A 17,700-nucleotide genomic window follows, 5' to 3' on the forward strand; every position below is an offset into this window, starting at 1 on the left:
ATAAAATGTTAATGCCAGTGACAGAGATTGGATTAATGCCAGGGGTTGAATGTAAGTTTCCACATAGATGATGCGCCATTGGATTCTGGAGTTTTCATGTCCCTGGTTAATAGACTGGGTGACAGAATCAGTGCCACCTTCTCTGAAAAGGCATATCCAAGAGGAGGGAGCACATAGCAGTTTGAGGCTCTGACCACCGACCCTCATATGTTTACATAGGTACCAGTAAGAGCTCAAATGGATAGCAGATTAAGGTTTGTGACTTTTTGGAATTATCCAGATTTTGCAATTATTTGCTCCAAATGGAGTTAGGTTGAACTTATCCTTGGTCCCCATGGCAGTTTTAAGACTTGCCTCCATCATTTTTTTATGAATGGATGTCACCCTGGCTTCTTGTAAAATCTGGGGATAATAAGATGACAGATGTTGACTGTTACCTTCAGTCCGACTATAAGTGAGGAGTCAGGCTGCAAATTTTAGGCTCCTTCACCTGATGCAAATGAAATCTGAAATTTACATTGATGCAAAATCAAGTCAAACAAGTTTGCACAGACACAACACTCCTTTGTGAATGTATCTTGATCTTGAGTTAGTAGTGTTGTGATCACACTACTGAACCAATAGTCAGCAGCTTGGACTCCAATACAGAAATTGGGAGCTCAAATCCCACCATGGCAGTTTTGGAATTTGCATACAGTTGTGAAAAAAAAGCTGCATGCAATAAACTAGCATTAGTAAAAGTGACCCTGAAGCTATTAGATTATCACTAAAACCCAAATGAAAGCCTGTGCCCTTCCCCAGCCTGCTCTGTTTTTGATTCTAGGCCACCATCAGTATGGCTGACTCTCAATTACTCACTTTGTTGCCAAACAAGCCACCCTCTATAGACATTCAAGAGGACCGATTGTACTTTTCTGAGAGGAACTCCATATAATGCCATGACGCTAGCAATTATTGCTCATACCTGATTGCCCAGAGGTCAGTTAAGACCACATTGCCATGGGTATGGATTCACAAGTGGGCCAGATTAGGTAAGGATGACAGATCTCCTTCTCTAAATGACATTAGTGAATTGAATGGATTTTTTAATGACATTTGACGTGGTTAAATTTGACATGGTTGTCCTTATGCTGGAAAGTTCTAAAGCAGCCAGTCACAGTGGCAAAGTGACAGGAACTCCTGAAGAATCAGAGGCCATTCAACCCCGCAAGCCTGTTATTCCAGGTTTTTATTGAATTCAAATTTCACCATCTGCTGTGGTGGGATTTCAGTCAGTGTCCTCACATCATTACAATGATGGTCTGGATTACTAGTCCTGTGGCATTATCACTACAAGATGGTGATTGGGACAAACAGGTTCAGATGGTGTGGAAGCAGCCTTAGAACGACTTGGGGAAGACAGAAGGAAAGATGAGGATCCTGTTGTGCCTGGAGGAAGAGAGATGGTGATCGTGTTGAGAGACTTCAGGCAGCAACACATGGTCTTGATGATAGAAGAGGAATCTTAGAAAGCTGGATGATTGCTGGAGTTTTTTTTATTCATTCATGGGATGTGTGCATTGCTGGCTGGATCAGAATGTATTGTCCACCCCTTATTGTCCAGAATGGTTGAGAGTCAACCACATTGCTGTGGGTTTGGAGTCACAAACAGGTCAGACCGGATAAAGATGGCAGTTTCATTCCTTGAAGGGCATTAGTGCACCAGATGAGTTTTCCATTAAGTAATACTGGATTCATGATCACCATTAGGCTCTTAACTCCAGATTTTTATTGAATTCAAATTCCACTACCTGCCATGCAAGGATTTGAATCACGGCCTCCAGAACATCATCTGGGTCTGTGCATTAGCAGCTAAGTGATAAAACCAGCAGGCTATTACCTCCTCTTAAAGTGCACAATATAGTGAGACACAGGACTGGCTAGATTCTAATTCCACTTTTTTTTATATATTCACTCATGGGACATGGGCATCGCTGGCTGGCCAGCAAATATTGCCCAACTGTAATCACCCTTGAGAAGGTGGTCCTCAGCTGTCTTCTTAAATCACTGCACACCATGTGCAGTGTGTCAATACACAATGACTTTAGGGAAGAAATTCCAGGATTTTGCATAAGTGACAGTGGGAGAACTGTGATATATTTCTGAGTTAGGACAGTGAGTATCTTGGAGAGGAACTAGCAATGGTGTTCTCCTGCATTTGCTGCCCTTATCCTTCGAGGTGGTTGTGGCCATGGGTTTGGAAGGTCGTTTTCTGTAGATGAGTTTCAATGGTGGAGGATGTGGATATTTTGGGATGTGGCGTCAGTAACAGTTGCCTTTTCTTGAATGTTGTGAGAGCTGCATTCGTCCAAGTATTCTATCGCACTGGTGCCTTGTAGTTGGTAAGCAGGCTTTGGGAAATCAGGAGGTGAGTTACTAGCTGAAGTATTCAATGTCATTGACTGCCTAGAATTATTTTATTTTATATATTAGTGTTTTATCATGTTTGTCATCCTGCACTCAGTAGATTGCACTTGAGGTCATCATTTCTTCTTAGTTGTGATATCTTTTACGGTGAACTTGTTCATGGGAGGTTATTTGTGTGAATGTTTTAAGGATTTATTACTCTGCGTGTTATATGTTATATAAGCAAATCATGTTATATGAGCAAATTCATAACATCACAGAAATAGAGTACTTCTATTTAAGAAAAATAGAAAACAGTCTGCATATAGCAAATTCCAACTTAATAGCACTGCCCTGTTGTTACAATCAAAAGGGAGATTTTTGGTCTTGCCATGATCATAGACCAATTGCAATCTCTTCTGCACTCTCTTTTGTTTCTTGCACTCTGTTGGTTGGGAAGAATTTTTGTGTTCACAATGGATGGGGGTGGCGATTGGAAACCTGCATCCAATGCAACACCTGCAGTAGCTGCAACCTGTTCAAACCTACACTGTTCAAACAAGGTCAATGGGGCTGCATGTCTGAAATTATGGAGTATTACACTTAAGACAGGTTTTCCAGGACTTGCGAAACTAAAGAGCTAAAGAGCCAGAAATGTTCAGACATCTGGTAAGTGCCTTTTCAGCACTGCTTGTGGATTAGGACAGTTTGCGCTTACACTCAAGCTAACCTGAATTTGCAGCTGTCCAACATGCCTGGCTGATCTGCCCACTCGTGAGCTCTCCACCGTCACTCCTCTCCAATTCCACCAGCTCAGATTCTCCTGCTCAGCCTATCAGTTTGGCTGGGTCAGAACAGAGGCAAAACAATGCAGTTGAGATCCTGCATCAAAAGCAGGGCACCTGTATTTCTGAATTATCCACTCACTACCATCTTCCTGATTTACCTCCCCACCTAATGATGAGGACTAATGTGTAGGCACCTCAGGAAAAGATCAAGAAAGATATGTTTCTCCATAAGAAGGGAATAATTTTGAAAATGATCATTTGAGAATTGAGGAATCTTACAGTGCTGCAATGTGATAGTGGCTCATTAAGATGGAAGTCTTACTTTTCATTCTAGGATCTGTTGCCACTTTGTTGAGCATGGTCACTCTATCTCTCTGCAAAGGTTGTGCCTACTAAGCATCTCCACATTTTATTTCCAAATACGGCAACGCTCCAAATAGCTGAGAGTGTAACTAGAACTGAGTGAGGCTGTGAAACAGTTTTGTTCAGACTGACGTCAATACATATAAAACATTTCAGTCTTCTCTGTCCAGCAGAGAAACATTCAAAAATGTCAAGGGTGTGGTGAAAAGGACAGATGAACTGAGGATTCTGAGGTACAAATAAAGCAAGAGCACAGGTAGCTGTGGAAGAAACAACTGAATCCAGATCACACACAATTTTGTCAATAATTATCAGCAATTCCTCAAGAGTAGCTGGTGTTTTTCTTTACAATATTGGCCTGGAAACTGGCACATATGATGAAAATTTAATATCTGTGATTTCTGACTGTTTCCAATCTGTTAACTATCTCGGTATGTGTGACAAATCAAGAAATGAAGAGAGATAATAGAAGGAAATCTGTGCTTTCACAGTTAATGATCTATTTTTACCAGGTTTCCATTGTAACAGCTGTTTTTGAGATGTCAAATGAGAAAGGGCCTGAAAATCCCAGTGAGCCTGGAGAAGATGGGCGGCACGGTGGCACAGTGGTTAGCACTGCTGCCTCACAGCGCCTGGAGACCCGGGTTCAATTCCCGACTCAGGCGACTAACTGTGTGGAGTTTGCATGTTCTCCCTGTGTCTGCGTGGGTTTCCTCCGGGTGCTCCGGTTTCCTCCCACAGTCCAAAGATGTGCGGGTCAGGTGAATTGGCCAGGATAAATTGCCCGTAGTGTTAGGTAAAAGGGGGTAAATGTAGGGGTATGGGTGGGTTGCGCTTCGGCGGGTTGGTGTGGACTTGTTGGGCTGAAGGGCCTGTTTCCACACTGTAAGTAATCTAATCTAATCTAAAGATGGTGAGCTGCCATGATGGGGCAGTACGTAACCAATGTCACCATGGCTTCTAGGTGGTCATATTGAAGTACTCCAGCAATGTAATTCTCAGCTAAGCTGCCTCTAGTTGTTGTAACAAACACAGAAAGAGCTAAAGAAACTCGGCAGGTCTGGCAGCATCTGTGAAGAGAAATAGAGTTAACTATTCAAATCCTTCAGTTGTTATACCCTGGCACAGATTGATCCTACTTCAGCAAAGCTTGTACTGCTAATCTTTCTCCCTTGCGTACCATTGAATGCTTACTCTGGAGGTGTATAATTGCTGCCTCAAACTGAATCTCTATTTGCTGTTTACACAACGGATACCAGAAGTGATGGGAGTTGGGGAATCTGACTCACTATTCTCCTCCCCTTGGTGTAGAAATTGGCTTTTACCACTCAACCTGGCAACACATTTGCTAAGTGCCATGTTGAATTGGTGACATGGACAGAGACTTCCTGCCTGACGATCTGAACTTCTGTAGATTTGGTGGGTCCATTACCAGTTTCATGAGTGGATTACATTAGACTTACAGTGTGGAAACAGGCCCTTCGGCCCAACAAGTCCACACCGACCCGCCGAAGCACAACCCACCCATACATTTACCCCTTACCTAACACTACGGGCAATTTAGAATGGCCAATTCACCTGACCCGCACATCTTTGGACTGTGGGAGGAAACCGGAGCACCCGGAGGAAACCCACGCAGACACGGGGAGAACGTGCAAACTCCACACAGTCAGTCGCCTGAGTCGGGAATTGAACCCGGGTCTACAGGCGCTGTGAGGCAGCAGTGCTAACCACTGTGCCACCGTGCCGCCCGTAGATGTAGAGCTTATTCCCCAAGTGGATGCAAATAAATTCATAATATCATATCTGAGTGTCCTCCAGAACTGCTCAAGTGGTAATAAAGGAACTAAGTTAAGTCTGAATCATGACTACTGCAGTGCCACTGAATCAATGCCATTCCATCCTTGGTTCTCAAAAGGCAGGTCCTGAATGTTTCATTAGAAACAAGGCTGTCACTTTGCAATTAATGGTCAGAACAAGTACCTGGTATGTTGGGTATGGTACATACCTCAGTCCCCCCAGTATTCTGGAGAGGTCCAGTGCTGTTTCGTGTCTGTATTGCTTGTGTGTCTATTGACATTTTATAATTGGCAATTTCGCACAATCTAGAGAGACTTTGAGCTTTCCCAGGTCTGATTACAGATATATTGGAGCAGCCATAAGTAAAAAGGAACTCCACATAATCCTGTGAAATATCCATCCTATAGCATTTGGTCTCAACAGAATATATTATTCCACTGATCTCTGGATGTCTGAGTGGAGATTGATATGCTTTCCTCTGTAGCGATGAAGATGGACCAAATGGGGAAATGTGTTCCTCAGCAAAAAACTGGGTTGTTCTGAAGTGTGATGCAATGCAGTGTGATTTGGAAACTAAACCATTTTTAAAATTCTTTCCTCCCACAGATCGTCAACACTACATCCAAGTTAGTGGTCAGCCATATTGTGGTAGTGTGCGTGGCATGATGTGATCTATTAAAAAAACAGCATGAAGGGTACCGTGTTGCTTTGCCCTGCTGTGCTTGCTCTTTCTCAGGGGTTGCTGTGCAGCATGTATGCAATTTAATGCTATTTCTCAGAGTGAAGTTCAAACTGCTTTGCAGTTTTGTTGCTCTGATGTAGCATTTCCTTTTCTCTCGACTACATGGAAGCAATCAACCTTGTCCTACCTCTGCTTGCCCCATCTGAAATACGAAAATGTGGAGCTGTTTTCTCTTGTCAGATTTCCTGAGCTCTGAGTATTAGCATAAATATTTCCAAAATCTACTGTTCCAACTTCTGGAATCATTCTGTTGAAATCCTTTTAACACCCCAAGATATGAGAGCACAGTCAAACAGAGCTTGACCCACACAACCAAAAAAGGGGATATCAGCCAGGGTGACGAAAAGCTTGCTTGAACTAATGTAAGTTTTGAGGAGGTTTCACAAGAAACATCAAGGTGGAGTGATTTAGGTTCGGGTTTCCAGGGCCATAGTTGGAGACAAAGGAGACAAGTTAGAGAAATGCATAGTGCCCAGAGGGCCTTAAGGTTGGAGAAAGCAACAAATATTGGAAGGATTCTGAACATTTATATGGGGGGGGAATATTAAAATGCAGACTTTCGTGGATTGGGAGCCACTGTAGGCTGCTGAGCACAGGAATAATTGATACATGATATGTGGAGAGCAGAGTTTTGGAATTTATATAGTAGCAGAAGAGCAGAAAGAGTAGAATGGAAGAAAAAAAATGAATTATATTAATGAGCAGGAAGGAACAAGATTAAGGAAAAAATATGAAGGCAAAATGTGATCCAAGATATAGTGGGTTCATTGATTCATAGCTCACACATGTAAAATGTACAGGGAGTGACAGAGATGTAGGCAGACACATAAGCTGAGAGAGCCAACATCAGAAATACACGAGAAGAATCAGAATTTGAAATAAAAATTTGTTGACCCTCTTGTGTATTTCCAATGTTTTTCTATATAAATGTATTTAGTTTTAGATCCAAGGAAACTCCAAGGATTTTGTCATTCTTTCCACCCTCTTCCTGGTGACCTCTTTACACAGGCAAATTAGAAATAAAATTGGGCAAAATGATTAGTAAGACAAAGGACAAATCTGGTGGAAACAAACTCCGTGCTTTTTTCTTGCGAGGTTCTAATTCTCATTTGAATTCTGTCATACATCTTGCCTAACTTATCTGGAACTGGAAATTGAACCTTGAAATTCTAGTTGACGGGACCATGTCAGGTCATGAACTATTGCCCCTGCCTCATTTTTTAAGGGATGTGTTGGTGTGAACTCCCAGATTTCTTGGAGATAATTGTTTCCTTAATGCTTTGAAAGGTCTCAGTGAAATCTGGGTCATTTGATTCCTAGTGCAAGGTTCGACCAGGCACCAAACCCTCACTAGGAGAAGGCTATCGAAAGACGGACTAGTCACCCTAGATTCAAGATGGTCTCTAGCAACAACTGAAGAACATTCATATGTACATGAATACATTTTCCTTAGCCTTGGGATCCACTCAGCTTTGTAAGGGCTGATCCTGTCAAGCTGGAAGTAACCTGCTCTGGATAGACACATGTTCCCTCCACTCTGCCCCTTCACTAAAGCCCTGGTTATGGCTAAAAACCAAAAGAACTGTGGATGCTGGAAATCAGAAACAAAAACAGAAATTTCTAGAAGTCAGTAGGTCTGGCAGCATTTCAGATCCAGTGACCCTTCTTCAGAACTGTGCATTTCAGCTCTGAAGAAGGGTCACTAGACCCAAAACGTTAATTCTATTTTCTCCCCACAGAATCTGCCAAATTTGTTTACATTTTTCAGCAATTTTGTGTCCCTAGCTGAGTCTGTCTGCTTTCGGACAGTCCTTGCAGAATAAGGATTGATCACAATTGCTCGTCAGCACCATACTGACATTCTGCTAGACCACTGAGGCTTATCTTGGAACTATGTGTGAAATGAATGAGAATCTGACTGTCATTACAATATCTTCCCTTGGTTGAATAGCTTGCTGACCCAGTCTGTTTCTCAACTGAAAATGGCCTCTTGTAAGAGGCACTGGGAGAAAAACCCAGACCCTGAATGAGTTCATAGACTTTATTGAGCAATAACAATGTTGCCTGATGATGGGTCATTATTTGGGTTTTATAACTAGGTGCCGATGGAGCTTTTCCAATTGTGATAAAGGGTGAGAGAATAAAGCTGCAGTCGCATTCTCTGACCCTTGTTTATGTTTCTCAGGACTGCTTCTGCACTGGAATCTAAAGTAATGACCAGTTTTATACCTTCAGCTCCATTAATCCAATCTGCAGGGAATCCCAGAGGCATAGGTAAAAATTCTGTTACATCAAAATTATAAACTTATGAGAAATCTGAGTTTAGGTTGAGTTTTGTCTGAAAAGAAAGCTACAGTACTCCATTTTGCATAGCTGGTTGGGAATGAGAACATTACATTGGTTCAAGAGGAGCTATTCCCAGGTCAGGGGCACAGTGGTGTAAGGAAATCTCCAATCCAACCTGTTTCTGACAGAAGAGTGAATGAGGCTATCACAAATGGAGGAGTTCCCTACTTTAACAAAATAATTCACTGAGGCTGCATGATCTAATTTTCCCATTTCACATATGATCCTTTCCTCGCTGTTATGGTTTAATATTACATCAATGATTAATCTTAGGATGCCACTAAAAGAAACCCTGAAAGGCCAGCAGCAGACTCATAGGGTTGTTGGAAATGAAAGTTGTAAGATGAAATCACAAGGAATACATCCATTCAGTGTTGGCAACCTTAATGTAGCCTTTACTTTTCAAAGCTTCTAATTTCTGGATGGAGAGCAAGGCCATCACTTGTCCAATCCTCCAATGGACTCAGCATTAGAATGGCTGAAAATCTGTTGCTGGTTAAAGCACAGCAGGTTAGGCAGCATCCAAGGAACAGGAAATTCGATGTTTCGGGCCAGAGCCCTTCATGGCTCTGGCCCGAAACATCGAATTTCCTGTTCCTTGGATGCTGCCTAACCTGCTGTGCTTTAACCAGCAACACATTTTCAGCTCTGATCTCCAGCATCTGCAGACCTCACTTTTTACTCAGCATTAGAATGAACAAACACAAAAGATCATAAGGCCTACACATATTCCTATTCTTTTGATCCCCTTAAGACTGGTGTGCACTTCAAACAAATCATGGCTGATCTGACCTTGGCCTCAAATCCACTTCTCCATAAGTTCCCATAACTCCAGACAGCTCTATCGCAGGTTTAACTATTTTTATAACCCAGCCTCCACTGCCTTTTTGAGTTGAGAATTCCAGGGAATCATAACCTTCTATGGAAAGAAATTCCTCCAGATCACCATCTTTTGGAGTTTCTTTATTCTGAAACTGTGACCCCTGGTTCTAAATTTCTTCATGAAGGGTAAACTTCAAATCCTAATCTGTCAAACCTCCTCAGAAACTTAGAGGTTTCAAAACTGCACCTCTCATTTTTCTAAATTCAAACTTCAATTGGCCCTAATTGTTAAGCCTTTCCTCATAAAACCCTTTAATCCCAGGAATCAACCTTGTGAACCTCCTGTGATCTGCTTCCAATGCAGTTATATCCTGCTTAAATAAGGAGACCAAAACTACATGCAGCGCTCTAGTTAAGATGTTACCAATGCCCTCTACAAGTATAGCCATGATATGGATGAGCCAGTGTTGCACTGGGGTGGACAAAGTTAAAAATCACACAACACCAGGTTATAGTCCAACAGGTGTATTTGGAAACACTAGCTTTCGGAGGACTGCTCCTTCATCAGGTAGGTGTGGAGCAGGACCATGAGTCACTTGTGGTCCTGTTCCACAGCTACTTGATGAAGGAGCAGTCCTCCGAAAGCAAGTGCTTCCAAATACACCTGTTGGACTATAACCTGGTGTTGTGTGATTTTTAACTCTACAAGTGTAGCAAGTGATCCCCTTCACTTTTATACTCCTAGACCATCAGCATGGTGACAACAACCTCTCCAGGCTCCAGAAATTCAAGGCCAGTTTAATTAACGCTGTTTTGAATTGGGGTTAAATAGACATGACCTGAGTAGATTCAGTCTATCCCTACATGTTACATTTTAACTCCAAACAAGTGCCAAGATAATGAGAGAGCAAATAAGAATTGGTGGGTATGCATGTGACATGTGCATGCATTTTCATGAAACTGGAACTGTCTATTCAAAAACTGTCTTTCAATGCAGTTAAGTGTAGTCAAGGCAATTCTGTGATTTGATGCTTGAAAAAAAGTTTAGGGTAGGAGAAGCTCAAAAATAAATGTTGAAGTGAAAAACTTCCTTGGTGCCACCCTTTGACCATTGGTAGCCTTGAGCTACATTTTTCAGTGCATACTGGGTTGTGTGGTGCATGCTAGGTAGAAGGATGGTTTGAGCAATGCATGTTGGGCAGAAGGATAGGGTTGTGTGCTGCATGCTGGATATTTGGAGCAGTTTTGTTCTTGCATGCTGTATCTGGACTGGTCATTGAAGTGCTAGTTTGAGATCTTTATGCCTGTTTTATTTAAATTTCTTTTGTGGGAGGTAAAGCGGAATTGTTCTCCTTTCGCAACGGACTGAAGAGGAAAATATTGCATTGCTTACTCCTTGATCTTTACAGCTGAAGGTGTTCTCCAATATTCCTGAAATTGAGTTGCTGATGGCTTCTTGTTTGAAAGTATGGCAGAGTTACAATGCAAGAAACATTTGTTTAAATAATTTGGATATCTGTTTTTATTTGAACTGGGAAGGTATGGATGGAATGGAGTGCAAAAATAAGGCTTGTTTGAACAACCTCTACTGAGCTAGTGACCTGCATGGCTTGTACTTGCTCTTGGCAATATGCAGACATTGGGTATGGATAAGCAGAAGTTTCACATCCACTTGGTTGCCTCACTCCTTATCCATTTCTGCCCCTAAGTGGAGCTTCATTTCCCATTGATTGGGCTCTTTGGAGTTAATTGCCTTTTACTGGAGGATCTCTGCAAATAGGTACATGGTGCCTGTCCTCTGAATTCTCCCGTTTCCTCCAGAAGTCACCTGCTGAGTCTATCTCGCTGTTGGACCAGCAAGGTGGTAGAGGTCAGGATATACTGTGATCAGTTTGCTAACATCACACCATTAAATTGTTTTAAAATGACTAAGTCTTTGATTTTAAGTATAACTTTGGTGAGATTAAAGACCATTGACCTTTCTTTTAATCTTGTGTATTTATTTTTGTTCCTTTTTCCTATTTGAATGGTTTGAGGGCTGAATCTTGACAGTATCTCCAGGGATTGACAGAGCTGGCTTTTACTACTGCTTTCTCCTTTCAGTGACTCACCACTTTAAGATGAGTTACAAGAGAGAATGGAGTAGGAGTAGAACATTCAGCCCCTCAAATCTGTTTTGCCTTTCTATAAGATCATGGCTGATCTGCTGATGGCTTCAAATCTTCCTTTGTGCCAGCTCAGCATAGCCCTCCAGTCTTTGATATTCCAGAAATCTATCTACTTTTAGTGATTTAGCTCAAAAACTCTTGAGTGTAGAAAGTTCCACACATTCACTATGCTTTCTTTCATATCTCAGTTTTACATGAGTGTCCTCTTATTCTGTAAGTATGTCCCTAGTTTAAGACTCCCCACTAGCAGAAGCATCTTCTCAAGATCTGCCCTGCAAAACTCATCTGGATCTTGTCTGTTCACCCCTCACTTTTCTAAACTCTAATGAACAAAGGCCTAACCTGCTTAACTGTTCTTGATAAGTCACCCCCTTTATCTCAGGATTCAGCCTAGTGAGTCTCTTTTTAATTGTCTCCAATGCCAGACTATCTATTTTTGAAATATAGTGACCACAATACACAATACACAGATGCAGCCTCGGAGAAAGTGAGGACTGCAGATACTGGAGGGTCAGAACTGAAAAGGGTGGCACTGGAAAAACACAGGAGGTCAGGCAACATCCGAGGAGCAGGAGAGTCGATGATACGGGCATAAGCCCTTCATCCTGACAAACATCTTATACCTGAAACTGTCCTGCTCCTCGGATGTCTGACCTGCTGTGCTTTTCCAGCGCCATCCTTTTCAACTCCAGCCCTAGCCTCACCAATACCCTTTACAACTGTAATAAGATTTACCTATTTTTGAACTCCAATCCCCTAGCAATGAAGGCCGCAATTCCATTTGCCTTTTTAATTGCTTACTGCAGCTTCATGCACAAGAGCACTCAAATCCATGTGTTTCACTTTTTTGGAGTCTCTATCCATTCAAATGGATAGGAGGAATCAAAAGCAGGCTATTAGTGAAGTGTTCAACCTCACACTTTAATCTCTATCTGCCAAGTATTTGCCCACTTACTCAACCTATTTATATCTCCATGCAAAATCTGTGTGTCCTCATTACAGTTTGTACTCCTACCTATTCTTGTTTTGTCAGCAAATTTGGATTCATTACATTCTGCCCCTTCCTCCAAGACAATGGGGATTGTCTGAAAAATGCCCTTTATCCTAACTATATTCTGTTAACCAGTGTTAACCAATACTCTCTCCATGTTCATACATTACCACCAATATTGTGAGTTTTTATCTTGTGTAATAATGTTTTATGTGGAACTCATCAAATGCCATCTATAAGCCCAAGCATCAACAAGTATTAAAAATGGGAGCCCAAATTGACTTACTGTAGTCGGCATATTTAAGCCTCAGAGTGAGAGAATTGAAATAGAGGGGTTTACATAGAAGATTGGCAAGTTGTCTTTTCATACAAGCATGTGTAATTTCCTCTTAGGATCTGAATTTGGAACGGAAATGGGGAGGTACAACTAACTTCTGCTTACCCATTGTCACCTCTCTCCCTCACAAGTGATATATTTCCCTGCATTGCTTTCTTCCTTTCACCATTTGCTCTCCTGTCCTTTCTCACTCCCACAACTGATAGTGAGTATGTGGAGCATTTCAACCCCAACGTCCTGAAGGATTCCGTGTTGTCCACACACAAGCCAATCGAAGTGAAAGGCCCTGGTGGGAAGGCCACCATCATCCATGCCCAGTATAACACACCCATCAGCATGTACTCCCAAGATGCCATCATGGATGCCATTGCTGGTCAGGCTCATGCCAGAGGCAGTGATCTTTCAAGGTAGGCCATGAGAATCTGTGATCTGTTGCCTGCATGTAAAGACCTAAGGAACCAGAGTGTATCTTTGAAGTTTACAGACAAAAAGAATAAAGCTGTTTGAAACATATAGTTAAAAGATGGTAATTAATCGAAGGATAGAAATGAAAAATGAACTTCTGCTCTGATAGATTGAACAATTTCATTGGGAACCTGTCCTCTCAAATTGTGCAGAGAGTCAGTTGCCATGACAGTTTGAAAAAAAGAGACTGGAAACCAGTGTTAAAATGAACCTGGACATTTCGAGAGATGGTTGGCCTCAGAAATATAAATTTCAGCAACAAACCACTGATTTGCAGCTGTCATTGATGTATATTTTTCCCATCCTCCTCTATGCTTCCTTTCTCCTTCAGTGTTGCTCAATGGCAAAGAATGGTTTGGCTCAATGGCCTGTTTCTATGCCAGTATTCAACATAAACTGTCAATCTCAGCCCATTGCCCACAGGGCAAGATTAAAGGAATGGTTCCTGATTGACGTGTTTGAGTGGCAAGATTTGACAGCAGATCTCCCTTGCAAGCATTCAAATAAAGCCAAAGGGCCAACTACTCATCATGGCTGGATTTGTGTAGTTTTAGTTTGCAGCTCAGAGGATAGAACAGACATTAGTGAGTTTAATTTTCAGAATTTCTCGGGAACTTTGCTATTCAGAGCCTCTCTATGCTACAGCTTCATCCAACCAATTCAACTTACTCCATGGCACATGAGCTGTCTGTAGATGCAGCCTGTATGTTTGTATGTGTATGCCTGACTGTATATGTGCAGCATGTATCTGGCATTGAACACTTGGAAGAATTCCTTAGGGGTCAGTAAGAGGTTAAAATCATAATGTGTTTGCTTTCTTTGCAGCTTTGACCTTGGCCGAGGGGTCTTGCTCATCAACGAATTTGATTTATTACTTACATTTAAGATGGAGTTTTAAAAGTTCATGCCATGAATGAAATTTTACTGAAAATTGTGTTGTTTAGTATTGGGCACAGGCTTCAGTTTGTAAGGCTCCATTTGGGCGGCATAGAGTCAGTGATACCCGGTACATGTATTAAATAAATGGTTCGTGTGTTGTCCAAAGCACGTATAAATCTAACTGCCAATGGCTGAATGCTCACCTATCTTGAAAGAACTGCAGTGTCTTGTCAGCCATTTTGAATTTCAGACTATCACCAATCATCCTTGTACTTTGTCAAACTAGATGAAAAATTGAATGCAATCGCTATTGTTGATTTTAAGTTGATTGAGAGAGTGAATTCACTACTAGAGTGTGGATCCTATTTGAACACAGAAAACAGAATTAACATTTTGCTGCTGGCCCTCAGTGAAATGAGTTTACTCAAGGTTGTCTCAATTCCTGGGAGGCAAGCATTCAGAGCAACCCATTTATGGGGCATTAAATTGATAATATTACTTACAGTCGACTAAATTGGCCGCTGTTCAAGTTGGAAGAATGGTGGCAGAAAATGATTGAAATTGAGACATCTTACAGAGAGATCTGTGCACTCCATTGAACAATGTATGTTGATTTGGGAGTGCTCAACGTTGGGTACGAAACCTGATTTGAACAAGTACAAAGGAAAAAGCATTGATCTCAGATTCATCATATAAAAGGGTTTTTATATTAAGACTCATGTTTTGCAAACAGTGAGAAAAAAAGACCTTTATAGTGTAATATCTTTTGGACTTTTCCACACTGGTTTTAGCTGAAACTGGTCTTGTTAGAAAGTACTTTCACTGTGTTGCAGTTTATGTGGTATAAGCTCTCCTTGTAATTGCGTGCTCTCCACTATGGATAACTCACTGAGGTCTCTTAAATTGTTGACAGTGTTGAAAATCCTCTGTAGATCAGGGATTAGTATTGCAATTCTTTCATTTTTTTTATTGGTAGACCAGTATTTTATTCTAATTGAATGTTGCTTCTCTTTCTCCAACCCCAACCAACCACCTCCAACCCCACCTACTCCACTTTCTCACCCCCTCCACCATTCCCATTTCTAACACACAATTGTCATTGTTACTTTTTGTTATTTGTCAATCAAACCAATCTACCTCCTAATAATCACGGACATCAATGATCAATGCCCTGGTGGTGTTTGATCATATGGCCCTCAGTGGTCCTGAACCTCCATTTGCGTAAGTAGGTCCATCTTTCCTAACCATACTGTTGTTTCTTAACAAAATCTGTATTAAACTCACACGGGCCAGAGACACCATTTCAATCATAGTCCTGGGAGGTGGGAGTTTCTGTTTCTTGGTTCATAGTTTTGCATTGAAATTGTGTCATGACATCTTCATTTTTGGTTTCTACTTTTAGGGAAACAAATTCTGAATATTTTTTAAAAATACTTCACTGTTCCCACACCCATCAATAACAAATAATCTAAAAGGTGACCATTTGTGAGCTTTTCGATTGTTAAAGTCTTGACAGCATCAATACTTTTGGAATGGGAATTTGTGCTGCCAGTTGTTTGATACTAGTCACAGTAGTTGCAATTGAATGACCATAAGAAAGCTAAGTTTCATGCAGTGTAGTGCGGGTACCTGCTTCTCATGGTTTCACGTTACACTAGTCCACCTGCTTCTAACTTGGATGGTTGTAATGTAAAGAGAGGGCTCACAAAGTGTTTTAATAAACACCAGATTAAGCCGTTTGATGGTTCTCTCAGGTGAAGGTAGACCTGATGGAGAAATACATGATGTGCTAGTCCAAATTCACAGGATTTGGCTGAAATCAGACAGGACTGCAGTGTTTTTCCGACACCTTTATTAATGTCAGTTTGATGTTTGTGTGAGGATGTGGTTGTGGAAGTTGGAGGTGTTTGCAGATAATATATCTGTGCCCATTTGACAATCTGCAATGTAAAGCTGATCTCTGGTTAGTTATCTGATGGTATGAAGGCAGTGTCTGCAAATAACTTCAATTATATATTTATTAGAGCCTCTTAAAAGGATAGGCTATTATCGTTATTTCACCGAAAGAACCATTGTTCATCTGGATATTGCTTCAGAATTGACCTTTACGATTATGGGCATTGTTCATTCTTTGCGGTCACATCTGATTCAAAAGATATATATCTTGACCAGCAGGGTCTAATGTAGATAAACATAAAATAACCCATCCAAACTTAAACTATGGGCTCAATGAAATGTTAAGCAGCATATTAGGTAGAAAAGTGAATTTATGGTAACTGTTGCAAAGATAATCAACCCAGCTTGTTGCGAACATTAAGCTGGCAAACAGTATTAGATTTCATTTATACTATAGTAGAATAAAGAAACCAGTAATTATGAGAAGATGGGTTTAGATCAACCAAACAAGTACAAGACTATTGACTGATGTCAGAGTGCTTACTTATAAAGGAAGGGTGTTATGTTCTAAGAGAGTGCAGTGCAAGGCAAAAAAAGTTGACCTTTGTTCTTGAAAATTTAAACTAAAAGACAAGGTTAGGGAAACTGGACTTTATCTTAACAGAAGTGAGATATGAAAAGATATCACCAAAGCTGATCATGGTCACCATTGATACCACAGATGAGGATTTCAAATTAAACATTAAAAGAAGACATAGATGTCTGACCAATCTGTTTAAGACACAATAATAGACTAAAGGGATAAATGAGAGACAGAAGTGCCGGCATTTGGTGTTTTCAACAATTTGGTGGCCTTTTGGGACCAAATGTTGTTTACTTGTTCCTATGATATCCTGCATTCCTCTTGCATACCTTCAGCACACACAAATGAGTTCAAATAGTATCCAGGAAAATTAAGATGTATAAATGATTCTTCCTGCAATGTTTTTGTACTTATTTTAATTTGGTAAACCTAAAATGCTGATGTCTGCCCTTACAGTTCCCAAAATGTTGCATGGAATGTTGAACTGAGTGTGTAATATATACAGTACTCATATATATATATACTATAACCTCACATGTTAAAACCACCAGGTCAATCTGTAGGTTGTCCCTGATCAAGAGACTCTTTCACTATCTAAGCCAGAAATTCATTTGATTTTGATATTTCCTAACCTGGGCTAACTACCATTGTCAGTGTTTGGTGTCATGGTTTCAAACAATCCTGTGACAAAATTAACTTTTGTATACATAATAACTGCTTTAACATTTTGGAGTGGACTATAATCAGGAATGCACTCAAGAATGGCTTGAGTAGAAGGTTGGAGACTGTTGGAATGTTTTCTGCAACCACGCATAAAGATTATTCCGTCACATGGGTTTGTTTCTGATGAGGGACAAACTTCATAGTACATTAACCTTCAAAGAAATGTAAGTTATCAATTGGCGGAGAGCTGTGTTTTAGTCTGAGGTATGCAATAAAAGCTTGTGTTGTTAAAAAGTGCACTACTGTTTAAAACACAACAAAATATCATGGGGAATCTATCATGTCATCCACCGAGATGGTGGAATGATGTGGTTAGGTTATGTTGGGGATATAAAAGATGGTTGGAGATCAAAACATTTAGTTTCAGCTGTCCTAGTCAACCATAATTCAAATTGGTCTGTTACATACTTAT

The 17,700-nt window shown here is 40.8% G+C and overlaps 1 protein-coding gene across 1 annotated transcript in view; it reads left to right on the plus strand.

Annotated features, from left to right (window-relative positions):
* ldb3a (LIM domain binding 3a) overlaps positions 1-17,700 on the plus strand; it is a 176,023-nt gene that overhangs the window by 79,912 nt on the left and 78,411 nt on the right. The window contains exons 5-6 of the mRNA XM_060854110.1: positions 5,943-5,962; positions 12,949-13,149. Coding sequence (XP_060710093.1) covers positions 5,943-5,962; positions 12,949-13,149 — 221 coding nt within the window. The remainder of the gene's footprint in view (positions 1-5,942; positions 5,963-12,948; positions 13,150-17,700) is intronic.

Source organism: Hemiscyllium ocellatum, chromosome 43, assembly GCF_020745735.1.
Source record: "Hemiscyllium ocellatum isolate sHemOce1 chromosome 43, sHemOce1.pat.X.cur, whole genome shotgun sequence".
Taxonomy (NCBI): Eukaryota; Metazoa; Chordata; class Chondrichthyes; order Orectolobiformes; family Hemiscylliidae; genus Hemiscyllium; species Hemiscyllium ocellatum.